The 14,184-nt window shown below is 46.4% G+C and overlaps 7 protein-coding genes across 7 annotated transcripts; 4 read left to right on the forward strand and 3 right to left on the reverse strand.

Annotated features, from left to right (window-relative positions):
* Positions 1-366: 366 nt before the first annotated feature.
* On the forward strand, positions 367-1,741 carry LY89DRAFT_736283 (uncharacterized protein; the record flags this gene model as incomplete). The annotated part of the gene is made up of 2 exons (XM_018220103.1): positions 367-589; positions 654-1,741. The coding sequence occupies 2 exons, from the start codon at positions 367-369 to the stop codon at positions 1,739-1,741; spliced, it is 1,311 nt and encodes a 436-aa protein (XP_018068590.1).
* Positions 1,742-2,258: 517 nt separating this feature from the next.
* Positions 2,259-4,514, forward strand: LY89DRAFT_649943 (uncharacterized protein; the record flags this gene model as incomplete). Its single annotated transcript, XM_018212084.1, has 2 exons — positions 2,259-3,023; positions 3,165-4,514. The coding sequence occupies exons 1-2, from the start codon at positions 2,286-2,288 to the stop codon at positions 4,512-4,514; spliced, it is 2,088 nt and encodes a 695-aa protein (XP_018068591.1). The 5' UTR covers positions 2,259-2,285.
* A 386-nt stretch (positions 4,515-4,900) lies between these two features.
* LY89DRAFT_784225 (uncharacterized protein) lies at positions 4,901-6,613 on the forward strand (the record flags this gene model as incomplete). The annotated part of the gene is made up of 4 exons (XM_018222762.1): positions 4,901-5,146; positions 5,205-5,421; positions 5,496-5,589; positions 5,746-6,613. The coding sequence occupies 4 exons, from the start codon at positions 4,901-4,903 to the stop codon at positions 6,611-6,613; spliced, it is 1,425 nt and encodes a 474-aa protein (XP_018068592.1).
* A 107-nt stretch (positions 6,614-6,720) lies between these two features.
* On the reverse strand, positions 6,721-8,333 carry LY89DRAFT_620599 (actin depolymerizing protein). The gene has a single exon (XM_018210921.1). The coding sequence runs from the start codon at positions 8,224-8,226 to the stop codon at positions 7,048-7,050; it is 1,179 nt and encodes a 392-aa protein (XP_018068593.1). The 5' UTR covers positions 8,227-8,333; the 3' UTR covers positions 6,721-7,047.
* Positions 8,334-9,371: 1,038 nt separating this feature from the next.
* On the reverse strand, positions 9,372-10,648 carry LY89DRAFT_720600 (uncharacterized protein). Its single transcript, XM_018218584.1, has 2 exons — positions 10,083-10,648; positions 9,372-10,025 (listed from the first exon to the last, which is right to left on the reverse strand). Exons 1-2 carry the CDS (start codon positions 10,599-10,601, stop codon positions 9,501-9,503), a joined length of 1,044 nt encoding a protein of 347 aa, XP_018068594.1. The 5' UTR covers positions 10,602-10,648; the 3' UTR covers positions 9,372-9,500.
* Positions 10,649-10,972: 324 nt separating this feature from the next.
* LY89DRAFT_698644 (P-loop containing nucleoside triphosphate hydrolase protein) lies at positions 10,973-12,020 on the forward strand (the record flags this gene model as incomplete). Its single annotated transcript, XM_018216998.1, has 4 exons — positions 10,973-11,009; positions 11,107-11,240; positions 11,301-11,722; positions 11,762-12,020. The coding sequence occupies 4 exons, from the start codon at positions 10,973-10,975 to the stop codon at positions 12,018-12,020; spliced, it is 852 nt and encodes a 283-aa protein (XP_018068595.1).
* Positions 12,021-12,476: 456 nt separating this feature from the next.
* On the reverse strand, positions 12,477-13,328 carry LY89DRAFT_686745 (uncharacterized protein). The gene has a single exon (XM_018215356.1). It carries the CDS (start codon positions 13,002-13,004, stop codon positions 12,795-12,797), a length of 210 nt encoding a protein of 69 aa, XP_018068596.1. The 5' UTR covers positions 13,005-13,328; the 3' UTR covers positions 12,477-12,794.
* Positions 13,329-14,184: the final 856 nt, after the last annotated feature.

The following is a 14,184-nucleotide window of genomic DNA, read 5'->3' on the forward strand; positions in this document are numbered from 1 at the left end:
CCCTATATTGCATAGACACTTCTTCTTCTAACACTGATAATATTCAGAGCAACTCTTCGTTTCTTGTCATTATCATCAAAGTACTATGTCATCGAGTGATTCAGATAGCGGAATCTCAACAACCGCAATGGCTCTTTCATTATCCCCGCAACACGTCACCTCTGATGATGCTGCGCAAGTAATCATGGACGAGCAAGAAAGGTATCCGCAGATGGATCGGTCTAAAGCATTGGAATATCTGCTCGAGCATCGGTGGGGCTTTTCTGGCAAAGGATCCTTCTTCTTTGACACTAATGGAGAGAGAGCAGTTTGGGGTAAAAAAAAAAGCTCCTATCCTACTTCTTGCGCAAAACGATACTGAACAAAATGTACAGACGTGAATTGCAACAGCGAGCGACCAGCAGACTGGAGGATTTCTATGAAATAGAATGCAAGGGAAACAAGTACTGGTTGAGGTGCAAGAAGCAGACCATCGCAATGATCGACAAACCCAAGCCCACAGACATGTCAACAATGGTAGCTCATCCGAGCGAACAAGGATGGAATCTACCTGTTGGCCACGTCCGGCATTTCTTGAAATTCCCGATTGGTAAGTTTTCAATGCGTCTCAATCATATTAGAAACGACACTGATTAGTACGTTTCCACATGCAGATATCCGTCTCTCGATTTTCGATCGCGTCCTCACTCTCTCTAAAGCCGAAACTATTGCTCCTCGAGCTGTGACAAGCAATTGGAAACGCTTCATCGACCAGCCTAGATTTGTCGTACACAACAAGGAAGGCGAAACCTATGAGCAAGGGACTCCTGTTGTCATTGAAACCCATCAAACCGACGAAGATGGAGAGTACACTCAACTCAATTATGTCTACTTCAAGGCTATTGACGCTTCGTGCTTGAGGGTCTGCAAGCAGTTCTACCAAGAAGGAAGTAGCTTGCTTTATGGTAATAACTCGTATGCTTTTGGCATGGTCAACAAGCATTATCACACCAGCCCTCCCTCGTACTTTCATGGTAGCGGAGAGCATCGACCGGATCCCCGAAAGCCTTTGGCAACCCACTTGACCGGTGCCATCGCTCGCTCAATGCCAAAGATACACAAGCGATCACACGTCAAGTCTTTGCCAGGTTGGATTTATTACGATTCTTTTTTGAGATTCTTGTGGACGATCACACCAAGAAATACGGCAATGCTTAGATCCCTGATCTTCACTGGGAACGTAAAGATTCATCATTGTGACCGGTCTCTATGTCCAGCTGGAGGATGTGAGGACAGCATTATCAAAAGCCTCAGACTTTATATCCCATTCTTCAACACATTCTGTCCCAACCTGAAATACTTGGCAATCCAAGCTAAAGAGGATGTTGTTCAGCCAGGCCCTCCATACCCCTTACGACCGGGCGAGCCAGCCAACCGCGATGAAGCTCTTCAACGATTTCTCGACGAACTACGGAACATCGTTTCTCTGCAAAAGCTAGTCGTAATCGATGAAAGTCAGCAACCGCTTCAGATTGCGAAGTCAACCATGGAATGGTTCAATCATCGAACCAACGAAAGAGCACGTGCCGAAGCCGCCGATCGTCAGAAATTGATTCCATCAACCAAAGAGAAGGTCAAGACTCTGGAAACTACATGCAAGTTCTGTGGGGGTGAGCATGTCTGGCCTGACTGCTGGGACTTGTGTAACTTTTGCGGGGTCTACGGCCATTACCGATCTACTTGCCCTGAGTTGCAGAAATAAACTCCGTCAATTTTTGGCCTTGATGAGTATGATCACAAAAACCAAATAATGGAATTCAATTGGAAGGGGGACAAGGAAGGCCACTTTCTTTTTGCGACTGTGGGGGAGGCATTTTAGTATGGAAGATTTCGAGGCGCCTTCATAGCACTAAAGAATAATCGAGAACCGTAACAATACTGCAACATGCATGATATGATGTGAAGAGTCGAACGGCCTGTATGTGAAATCATGTTGATAAAGTATGGAATGAAAAACATTTGTTGTGAGAGGATGACTTTCCTGGCTCGGGATACGTCCCATTTTAGCTTGATTGATTGGATACCTGTCTGAAACAAAATCAAATCGAAATATCTGATTTCAAGAGCCAATTTTCCTATGACTTCAGTAATCAGGCCAAGAAAATCATGTTGTTGCAATTGTAGGATTTCACGTGATGTTGCCTATTCTGGAAATGTGGCTTGGGGCTGAAAATCAGATAATCCATCTCATCAGATGGGCGGCTGTATGCTTGTTATATATCATGGCACAAAGTATATGATTCACTATGTCGTTTGTTACTGCCCTTCTTCTCTTTCCGTTAAGATCCCTTGCGGCCCCCCTATCAACTCGCGAAATCCAATCCATTGGCTCCATTGACCCCTCAACCGACGAATGGTCCTCAACGCTCTCGGGCATCGGCCCTCTAATCCTCCTCGTCGGTGAACGAACTACTCAGCAAGTCCTCCGGAACGTCCACTCCCGATCTTCAGCTTTCAGTCTTGCAGCCTCGCCATTGGGTCTTCTCTCCGTGGTAACGAGCCTCATTCGCTTCTGTGGAACGCAGCAATTGAGAGCTTTCATCGGATATGAATTAGAGGCAAGGACCGTTTCTGGGATTGAGGTCACGAGAGTCAATTGTGGGGGTGTCACGGCGCATTTGACGCATGGCTATGTGGTGAGAAGTATTGTTGCAAATCCGGCTAGTCGGTTGATTGCCGTGAGCATTTTAGAGGGGAACGAAAGAGGTCTGGAAGAGTGTGCTTTGGAGAGGATAAGAGCTAGTGAGAGATTTGAGAAGCAAAAGAGAAAGCTGGACATTCCTGACGGAGAGGCGAACGTGGATTGGTGCATGCATATTACGCTGACTGATGTATCCGATGAGTCTTTGAACACTCTTGTCCAGACATTAGCTCGAGCTGTTGGAGTCGATCCCAGAACGAAGAAGGTCAACAACTTGGAACGATCTTTGATACTTGGACTTCGGCCGAGCGGAAACGCAAACCACAATGATGGCACTGGTCGTGTAATACTCACAGAAGAGACTATTGGAGAAGATCATATTTCACCGATTCCCAGAAAGTTGCAACCGACACTTACATCCAGCACGGCAAAATCGACGGATGCCAAGGTCTCCATCGTCCAAGTCGCTTCAACCTTGTCAGAGAAATATCCCTCTTCGACTTCGTCTCCTCTCTGGAATTTCTCATTCATGACAACTTTTGATGCAGTCTCCGAATTCACAACGAGGCCTCCCACACGAAGATTTCATGGTCCTATCATTGGCGTACTCTCCTTTCTAGGAATAATTACTGTCCATCTTCTGGCTTTGTGGCACAACGGTTGGGTCATGTCTATCGGCTGGATTCTTGTCATGATTGGCTATTTTGGAATTGTCCTCGGTGTCTTGTTTGCTTCACTTCTCATTTCATCTTCTTGTATCAGTATCCATCTCGACACTTCGTATCGAAATTCCTCACGGCTTTGGAAAGATGGCATGATCATCTCCGTCAAAAACGTTGACTCCATGGACACAACGGGAAGTGCTTTTGTTTCTTGTCCACAGCCACATCAAAATCTCGAAGCGATTTATATCAAGCCATCGACGCGTCAAGACCGTAGCCTCGCTTCATTCATTACCATATCATTAATCTTTGCTTTCATCGCCCACTACCTAGGTCTTCGCGCTATCAAATGGTGGGCAAGCATTGGAGAGCTAGGGATCTGCATTATTGCTGCTTTCGCCCGCTCTGTCTCCAACGACGCCCAACCCCGCTTCAAAGAAGTCGAAGGTATGAGGATCGATAAACGGTGCTCTTCCACGGGAATTATTGTTACTCAGAGTGCTCGTCTCATAGATGAACATACAGAACCAACATACAAGGTTGATGGAAGATCGTACGCTCTCAAGCTTCTCAACAACACGCCCATAGTAGGAGAACGTGTCGCATACCAAATGGCTAAATTGTGCATAAACGACGAAGCCATATGTACCCTACTTACCAAGTTGACAGGGTTAAGACTCGTCGTTTCATCCTCCTCTTCATCTCTATCGGTTCCTATTCGCTCAGTCCTCGTATCTTTTACGGGAGGAATCCTCGTCTCGGAAGGCCTTGCTGCTCCTGCTCCGCAGCTCATCCTTTCATTTCAAGCCAAAATTTCAGACCTCGCAGCGCCAACTTCCCTTCTCAGTAGGATCATTATGCGACAACTGGAATGGTGTCTACAGACAGGTGTCGGAAAGGGTATTCCATTGGGAAATGTGTATGTCTTTGCGATGCAGAGTATGCTGGATTGGTGGACGGTAAGTGAGGATAGGAACGACATGGCAGACTTGCAGAAGAATTTGTATTGGCCGATGCTTTTGGTCAATTGCGCTTTCTTTTTGGAGTGTCTGAAGATGGAGAAGGAGGACGACGACTTGGTAAAGGGGTTGGCGGAGGTGCATGGGGAAGGAGAAGAGGGTGATGCGAAGGTTGCCAATGATGTTGTGAATTTTTTGAGGGCGTGGGAATGAATAACTTGAAACTTTGTTAGGAGCTTAGAAACCAAATACCGAACATCTCAAAAACAGCTTGTTGTTCCTCTATCAGTTTGCATTAGAGAATAAAGAGGAGTTGTATGGTACAATCTGGAATTGGAGAGGAACGAGTCCAATACCACTGCAAGCAAGTGAAATCCTTGTGCCTCCTGATTTGAAGTGACTCGTTCATTTAGTGCACAAAACTCGTGGGCTATACCTAGGTAGGATGATCAACGTAAGTCACGCTCCTTGATCAAGATCGCCTACATAAGTATCTGATTTGCGCCCAAAACTTGTTCCCTCATCGCAAAAACACCATCCTTTCTGCAAACAAATAATTTCAACCTGCGGGAAGCGCATCATCTATTGAACCTAAAGAGATGAGCGATACACCAGTCCCCTTGCGAGATACTCGCACGATCAAGAAGAGGAATCTCGCCATGACTGTGGAACAGCCGTTCTTTCGGACTATGACAAAGACGTGCCTCAAAAGAATGAAGACAGGAGCCAAGAACGCATTCCCGAATCTTGGAGAAACTGAAGCTTTGTATGAATTTGCTAGGAAACACCAACTGGAAGGATTCTTCACCTCGACGAAGAGGGAGAGAGATGTGTGTTTGGCCCTAGTAAGAAGCCGAACTTCAGGAGATTCCTGTCGCAACATACTAAAATACATTTACAGAGATCGACTACTTCATGAGCAACGATTATCGAAGTAGGAACTTTTCGCAACGTGAGGGTTATCGCGGCATGAAGTTCTTTGTCCCTTCCCAAACGCCGACACTCGAATCGGTCGATCGACCCAAGGCTAAAGAACTGACTGCTATCATTGTACATCCGAGTGAGCAAGGTGCAAAACTTTCCACGGACCACAAAGCGCACTTGCTCAAATTACCCGCTGGTGAGTTTCAGTTTCGTTCCCGCTCTATGAAAAACTGTTTCTTGCATAGCTCGCTAATACCACTTCCCGTGTAGAGATTCGCCTCCAGATACTCGAGCTCGTCGTTTCAGTATCCAGAGAGAAGACTGTCCATCCAAAAGTCGTTACCTGCAACTGGAAGCCCGAATGGTAAGATTCTTGCTACACTGAAGCGTTTGTGTCATTTTGTGACGGGATCGAAGCTGGGAGCTATGTGGGGGCGAGACGAAAGACAGAAGATATCCAAATTGCTCTCATGATCTACAACATCCTTAAAACATAACACTTTGCTAATTCATTGGGCAGGAGCGAATCAAGATATGAAATAGAGATCCCGAACTGCTACCCTAGTGTGACCGAAATGTCGGAATATGCTCGAAATCAGCGCGAGGACGATGAAGGAATTTATACCGAGATCCAGAAGGTCTACTATAAATCCATCGATGCGACATGCCTGAGGGTATGCAAGCAGTTATACCGTGAGCGCAGCAAGGTACTTTACGGTCGAAATCGCTTCGCTTTCGGGATGAGCAATACTAGCTTTCGTAGAAGCCCTCCGTCCTATGTTGGTGGCCAGGTCCAAACTTGGAATCGTCCTGACAAGCCAGTCCTAGATAACAACCGGCAGCACAACATAACTCTAGCTATCGAGAATGTCGAAGGCCAGGCGCCCCATGAGTCTGCCACCATGGCTTATTGCGACTCGTTGCTCAGATTTCTATACACCATCTGCCCCAGAAATGCTTCATTCTTAACGTCCTTAACGTTCGAAGGCAATGTCAAAATCCACGACTGTTATTCTAAACGTTGTTCATCGCAATGTGACGACGATCTAGTCCACAGCTTGCGAACCTATGTTCCATTCTTGAACAAGTTCTGTACAAGCCTCAGAAAGCTCACCATCTTAGCAGGCAAGGGGGGCGGTGTCAGTATCCGTTCAGCACGCATCGAGGATGGCCCTAATCGTTGGAATAAAGCCTTTCTATCGCTCCTTGAGCACGACATCCGCAGTCTATCTACACTTGAAGAGATTGAAGTTTGTGATCGGGACAAGGTGCCACTGATAGTTGCCCAAACTACTGTCGCTTGGTTCGTCGAACGCGCACGAGCAAAGGCAAAAGAGGACGCCAGAGCATTGGAGGAAAGGACCAAGTTGGAAAGAGGTTCAGCGTGAGTTTTGTGGCGGTGACCTGGACCGGGTGTCCGGAGGTCTACATTCTTTGGGGTGTACACGAGGATCAATGATCGGGGCTTAGCATACCGACATCTCTGTCTTCGGGACGGTGAATGTATGAGCATATCGTACAAAGTCAAGATGCTTTCTCCTTTTCGACACCATAGACACTTTAGCAGATATTACTAGATATATGCATCTCGCTACGACTTCTTAGTGGCTGAAGAGAATATGAAGCAATCAAACAGCTGTTATCATGTACTGCACCAACATAGAAATACGAGAAGAAGAAAAAGTACCAAAATATGAACCCTCACGTCTTCAACTCCACCTGTATATAATGCATCCGCTGAATGTGGATAGGTTAAGAAGATAAATGCCATCCTAATTTGAAACAGCCAAGATGGTCCTCCGAGTTGAAACGGAGCTCTCGATCATCTTACATCAATCACCTTGAGGAATGCCGGACTCTCGCTACCTTCCGAAACAGTGGCTAATGGTGTTAGATGAGCATCATCTCCTCCAGGTCCAGATTGAAGCTGCCGCAGGTAGGATTGTGCCACCTTCATCCACATCGCTCTCTCTGATCGAGAAGCTCCTAGGCCCTTCCAGACCCAAATAGCTTTTCCAGTATCAAAGAGAAAGACATCGTTAGTCTGGAAATCCGTGCTTTGAACAGGTTGTCCCTCCTTGACAAGGTTGAACGACAGTTGACCGGATGCGTCACTGAGGCAGAAGAGTCTCTGAGGTCGCGATGAGGTCGACTGAGATGTTGAGGAAACAGGTCTCGGAGCTCGAAATTCTCTCTGTTCGATATTTTTGCCTCCTAGCAAATCAACAATCACTCTAGATCTTGCCTCGGTCTGCGAAAGCACCTCGACGTCGATATGTTTGGCAAGAGTCAAATCACTGACGACTTGAGCCCCTTTTGCCTTCTCCATGGGACTACACTTTGACCCTTGCCAAACCCATATCTTGTCTCCCTTGTCCAATACAAAGACATCGTCATCGTCAAGGCTCTGCCAAATGGGTTGTACTTCGTGCACCACTGTAGATCCAGTTCCAGGGTGCTTGAAAATTCGAAGAAGCATAGATTTCTCTTCGGGCTCGGCAGCTTCGACGTGTCGGAAGCCTGACTTCACACCACCAGAAAGGATCCTGAGACGAGGGAACAGGTGCATGATTTCGTCGGACGGTTGCTGTTGGATCTCTCGATGCTGCGTGGCTACACCTCGCAAGAATTCGTCCAACTCCACTGTCTTGTATGCCGCCGTCCCTGCTTCATCCTGAGAAGTATTTTGACCCAACCAGAAGAATATCTCATGTCCCAATTGTTCCTGCCCATTCTTGTCGCCGATCTTGTATGAATGGAGCACGATGTAGCTGTCTCCGTCGTAGAATTGCCCATATTTCTCCTTCGGCCAAGGAACGACCTCGAAATCTTCGATCCGCCAGATGTACAAGCCAGCATGTTGCCCAAGACCCTTCCATGCTGGTTCCGTCTCAGCAGATTTGTATTTGACTTTGTGGTCGATTTCTGTGCCAATCAACTCCACATTGCTATCCTTGATGTCGTACTGCTTAAGATGCGTCAATCCTTCGTGTGGTGCCATGCTGTTGGCGACTAAGTTGTCTCAGTTGGGTAAAATCGAGGTTTGGAAGGTCTGAGGGAGTCCATCGCGGCGTAATTGAGGAAGTCTTGGAGGTGCTTGGCAGCTTGTGATCTGCAGAAATCTTGAAACGAACGATGTTTGGTGTGAATGAATGCGAATTATTAAGCACGCACGGTGTATATTTCAACATGGGGGCCAACAGATGGTTCTTTACACCCTGGTGGTCACAAATCTCCAACCTTCATCTCGATTCATGGGAATGGTGACTTCTGATCCTTGTGAGCTGCGATCAATGCTGACCAGTGTCTGTGTTATCAACTTTTAATTGTCATAAGTTTGGCTTCCCGCTCTGTTGAACAGTATGTATCATTCGTCTTAATTAGCTGGCCTGATTATTGCTTTTGGTTCTGGCCTTGAATTGTAAAAAAAAGAGCTGTCTGGGTACTTTTTGAGTGCACTCTTCTCTTCAATGCCAGAAATTTGTGCAAAATCACGAAGCCTCCGCTATCTTCTTGTGATAATCCCGAGCTCTGAATCCGTTTTACGATTATGGCAGCAGTTTGCGCTTCAAGTAGATGAAGTGGAAGATGTTGATGTTAGAACTCCGTAAAGTCGGGCTGTAAAATCACGCTGTATAGCTAGAGCACTGATATCAGGTCGCAACAACTGATTGTTTGGGCAAAGAAGGATACAGTCCTCGAACAATCAGAGCATGTGCTCCTCTTGTGGTGCAGTCTACGCACAAGGTACCTCGCACACCTGTCCCAAGTAAGTACACTTAATTACTCTCCTTCATCTGAACGTAATGCTCCTGATAATTGTTAAATCTAGGTAGAGCATCAAGCTAGGACTGCATCTTGACGGGCTAGTTGCGTTGGATAAGGGTGAGCTAGGTCTACTTGGGGATACACAGAGCATTCATTTGTTGTGACTTTCGTTGTGGAGGAAAGGGAATGATTCAATATACTTTCTCTTGCCAGAGACTGATTATTACCCCTTCATTTTGGCTTCCATCTCATTGAGATATTTCTTTGCCTCTTCACGATCAAATCCATAAGCTAATCGCACCATTTCGTAAGTAAGTTCTTCTACCATGCCTTCGAAAACGCCGAACTTTTCGAGTACGGCGTAGATTCTGGATGCAGCCCCGTCTAGCACATCGGCTATTGATTTCTGTAAGGGTCTTCCTCTACTCTCGAGTGCCTGCTCCACATCTCGAAACTTCTGTCTGTACATTTTCCGTGCTGCAACTTGGCGGGATACGTTGCGGTGTGCTATGTGGTCGGGTTTTGTAGAATGCCGTCGGTCTTGGCGTCGGCAGAGATGAGCGGAAAGGGCATTGGGTAGTGGATGACCTCCCAAGGCGCCGTCTGAGCAAATTCCCAGTCGATTATGGCGAGGAAATTGAAGTACTGATCGACGAGAATATTCTGCGTTCCCATGTCCATATGGTCAAGGTGGAACGGCCCGCCACCAGTTTTAAAGAGGGCTGTATTGTGCACGATGTCTTTAAACACGAAAGGACCCAGCCTAGTAAAAATGTTGCTGCCGTCGTCAGCGACATCATTCTTGCAGGCTTGACGGAATTTGGCCTCCGCGACAGCAGCGAAATAGTCGCAGGCTTCCGTGAAGGGACCCTCATCTGAGAGGCCTTCTGCTACGGCTGTAGAGAGTTTGCCGATGATAGCACCGGTGTCGTTGGAGAAATGGGAGATTGAACCAATTTGTGGAAATGTGAAGGTCGCTAGTTCGGCTTGGGCGGAAGTCCACTGTGTGATAATGTGCTCCTGCGTTGAGATCTACTCCAGCGGGATTAGGAGAACTAAATACGGGAGGAATATGAAGATGGGTCGCACCGGAAGCTCGCAAATATTAAATTGCACATCTTGCATAGTGTTGCCGTAAAACCCTTCAATAAGCATGTACGCCGCGCCAACATTTGCTGCCCTTTGCGACCCTGGGCCTTCATAGGCGTATAGTTTGGGGAACGGGACGCCAGTAACGTTCTCGTAGAGGAACTTCATCTGCGCAACTTCACACTCAATTGAATACAGCTCAGAATGCTCATTGGCGCTATCAGTGCTATCGGGATGCCTAGGGAGCCGCACGCGTGCAATGATGAGGTGGCCGTCGACCGCCAGGAGTTCGAAGCAGCACCAAAATTGCCCAGCAGAGAAGGCTTCACTAATCGAGACCGGTTGACCGATAATGAGTTGGGTATGCTCCACGAGAGAGGATTTGTTGATGATACTCATGAATCTCTCAAGACGTTCTTTCATGCCGTTGTAATCCCAACCATCATAGGATGTCCAGCCTGCGCTGGGAGGTACATTTTTAGGTACGATCATCTTCATGATTAAACTACGAGGAAGCATTAGCGAATCAGTGTAGATGGTTCTCGAACAAGAGGGGAGGAGTTAGGTATTTAGAAGGCCATGAGAGCTTGAAAGCTTTCTGAACGTTTTGGAAGATACCTTTGTAGCTGTTGAACAGGACCAGAAGAGCAGAGGTCCAGAGTGTAAACTGTCGCCGTGTGACTCAAGGTGTGCCTCACGTACAGCCAATTGCATACAAAAAAAAGTTCGGTTGATTTTGTCGCGGTATCACGAGTTGTGCAATCGGCTGTTAGATTAAGCGAATACCTCCTTACCTTCGCCTTCGTAAAATGTAGCTTCTCCGATCTATATCTCTCTACCTCTACTCATAAACTGGCAGCAACGCAACATAGAGCTTCTTTAAGTCAGCTATGTCTCTTTCAAAGATAAAGCATATAATATTAGTCTGTACCCTTCGCCCGGCTGCCTTTAATGCCTTCGGTACTACTATCGTATCTATCTTCCCCTACTGACAAAGGATCCGACAGGTTTTTATCTAGCAAAGGCGGCGTGGGCAAGTCTTTTGTGACTACACAATTAGCGCTCTCGCTCTCGCTAGCTAGTCACTCCGTCGGCGTTCTCGATATCGACCTGACAGGCCCTTCCATCCCCCGCATGTTTGCAGTCGAAGACACAAAAGTCACTTAAGCCCCCGGAGGCTGGCTGCCGATCACAGTCCACTCCAGCATTGAAACCGAGGCAGGGACTATTGGCCCACTGCACGTTATATCTCTAGGCTTCCTTCTCTCGCATCGAGGCGACGCCGTGGTGTGGCGCGGTCCGAAGAAGAGCGCCATGGTACGCCAATTGTTGTCGGACGTAATCTGGGATGCGCTCGACTATTTGCTCATCGACACACCCCCTGGCACGAGCGACGAACATATCTCACTAGTCGAGACCCTATTGCACACGACTGCCTCTAGTCCTGCTTATCCGGATCAGCTAGCTGGTGCCGTTGTTGTGACGACGCCACAAGCGGTGGCGACGGCAGACGTACGCAAGGAGCTCAACTTCTATGTGAAGACGGGCTTGAGGGTCCTAGGGGCTGTCGAGAATATGAGTGAGTTTGTGTGCCCTATTTGCTCGGAGTGCACGCATCTTTTCAGCTCCAAAAGCGATTAGTTAATGGCGAAAGAGTTCGGCGTACAGTTTTTAGGAAGCGTCCCTATTGATCCAGAATTTGGAATGCTAGTAGAAACGGGTAAATGCTCAACTGAGACGATTGTTCATAGGCGAGATATTTCAAAGTCGATACTGGCAAGTGCTAGTAAGGATGTAGACGAGAATACAAGTGTGGAGGAATTAACTTTATTAGTCGAAAAATACCGGAGCTACTCCCTAGCTCCATTCTTTAAAGTGATCATAGATAAGGTCCTTGTAGTTATTGATTCTGCGAACGCGGGCAGTAGGCAGCAGTAAATAGAGGCAATTAAATAGCAAAGTTAATAACAGGCATTTATAGCATATATCCCGCTTTTTTAGCTTATAATTAGTAATAAATTTTATAATTATATAGCCTTCGTATAATAAATTCGAAATCGGCTTCAGCGCCGAACACAACTTCATTGCATCGTTCCTTGACACTATTCTCATCCACATCCTTCGTTCTATTTAATGCACTGACCGGAAATTCAAATGTAGCAGAGGTCGAAGGATGGAATCCAGCGTCAACTTTTAGGGTGTGTTTGGCTAGCGAATTTGAGTTTTTATTTTTAGCGCGAATGGAAATCAAATTTTATTCTATTCATAGATTAAATGTAAATGTAAATGTGAATGTGTGGGTTGTTTGGCTGGGGAGGTGGTAAAATAATTGGCAAGGCTGAGGAGTAGAATTGTGGTTGAATCTATTCTATTCGAATACAATAGGGCTTTTTTTGCATATTCATTTTTTGTTAGGCCTATTCGCGAATAGAGTCATTCTATTCCATTCGATTTGAATAGAGTCCTCTATTCCTTAGTGAGCAAAACAGTTCTCTCTATTCAACACTCTATTCACACTCGGCTTAAACTTTTGGTGGTACAGCCTTCTCCATTCCCACCCACATCCGTGAGCCAAACACACCCTTAGTGTTTCAATCCGGCGTCTTGTCGTGGAGCTGCTCTTCCGTTTAGCCAGGTCCTTGCTAGCCTAACACCTAAGCCCCTTCTCTTCTTTTCTCTAGAGTCTAAGACTGGTGGAGGAGAGCTACCACTCTAGAACGGATTGTCATATGTGAATGCGCTGTCCCTCCTCGAAACATCAACTCCGTCATCAATATCCTCGAGCTCCATTTTGGGTGCTGGTACAGGAGCCTTGGAGAGTCGCATTTGAAAGCTGCATCCACCCCTATGGTTTCCTTCCCACCAATCATCCCTAGCTTTCTCGACCTTAACCTCGGAGAGCTTAGTCCGGCGTGTGGGCATTTCGTCTGTGCCGTCTCATCGACCGTGTGATCATCGAGTGTTTGCGCGTAGGGACTCCTTCCGTATCCCACCGCTGATTCGCTTCGTGGTCGACTGTTTCTTGTGAGAAGAGGGTGGGTGTTTCGATTGAAGGGGATTGGAGGGACGCTTTTGCTTTGGTGTATGTTTGTGTGAACATCCAAGCAGTATCCGAGGTCGGGATTGGATGTCTGCTTCTTCCTTGTTCTCCCCTTCCACAATGCAGTGTGAACTCAACTCCTCTATTTCCATATCACTTGTGCTTGTCGGAGTATCAGGCGGAGTCGGAGTCAACACTGCGGTGCGCTGCCACGGCCATAGATGCGGATCCTTCGCCATATAGTAAGAGCTGAGGCCACCGGGAATGGCCCACTTAAGCGAAACTCAACAAATGAGACCTTATTTACCAAAAATCATAATTTTTTAGTCTTCTTATGAATCTCTATGAAAATGGAACTTATTATTAATTAATAGTAGCTATACCCTTGTACTTAATTACATCCTCAATCTTACAAGTCAATTGCTCAGTGTAGTAGCGAAAGTCACGTGGGTCAACTCGGTCCCATAGCTTTTGCAACTCCCTCTTCAAATCCACCTTATTTTTGGGCACATAGTCCAAGTTTTTCAATTCCTCCTTTATTCACCTCCAAACCTTCTCAATAGAGTTCAAATCTAGTGAAAAAAAAAGCCAATTAAACCCTCGAATATTATGCTATAGTCTAAGTAATCTGGCATGCCCTTTATACACCTTAGACCCATCTTCCATGAAAATATACTCCAGCCCTAAATTATTAAAGAAAAAGAAGATTATAGGCTAAGAAACTTGCTATAAATAAGCTTTAGAACATATGTCTTTGCGTTCTAGAAGCTTTTTTAGGAAGACTAATAGCGACTTGTAATCCCAACCTAATGCCCCCCATATCATGACCATTGTCCTCCCTAACCTATAAACTAACTTAATGCAATCAGGGCACTTTCTCTCATCTACCCTCCTAGTCACATATATCCTACCATTCTTCCGAGTCTCAAATATAGCCTCATCAGACTATACAACCTTCCTCCAGTCCCCTCCTTGCTTGCCATCATCTCTATGAGCTGCATAGTTTGATGTCCCCCACCATCTATGCTCCTTGGCAAATACATATCTCTTCCTAGCTTGTTT

The sequence above is a fragment of the Mollisia scopiformis genome, assembly GCF_001500285.1.
Source record: "Mollisia scopiformis unplaced genomic scaffold LY89scaffold_17, whole genome shotgun sequence".
NCBI lineage: Eukaryota > Fungi > Ascomycota > Leotiomycetes > Helotiales > Mollisiaceae > Mollisia > Mollisia scopiformis.

Excerpts from the sequence above, each read along its gene's own strand:
- LY89DRAFT_620599 (XM_018210921.1), bottom strand. The coding sequence starts at position 8,226 with ATGGCACCACACGAAGGATTGACGCATCTTAAGCAGTACGACATCAAG.
- LY89DRAFT_720600 (XM_018218584.1), bottom strand. The coding sequence starts at position 10,601 with ATGCTTCCTCGTAGTTTAATCATGAAGATGATCGTACCTAAAAATGTA. Across the intron at positions 10,026-10,082 it reads TTAATATTTGCGAGCTTCCG|ATCTCAACGCAGGAGCACAT; the intron begins GTGCGACCCATC and ends CCGCTGGAGTAG.
- LY89DRAFT_686745 (XM_018215356.1), bottom strand. The coding sequence starts at position 13,004 with ATGCCCACACGCCGGACTAAGCTCTCCGAGGTTAAGGTCGAGAAAGCT.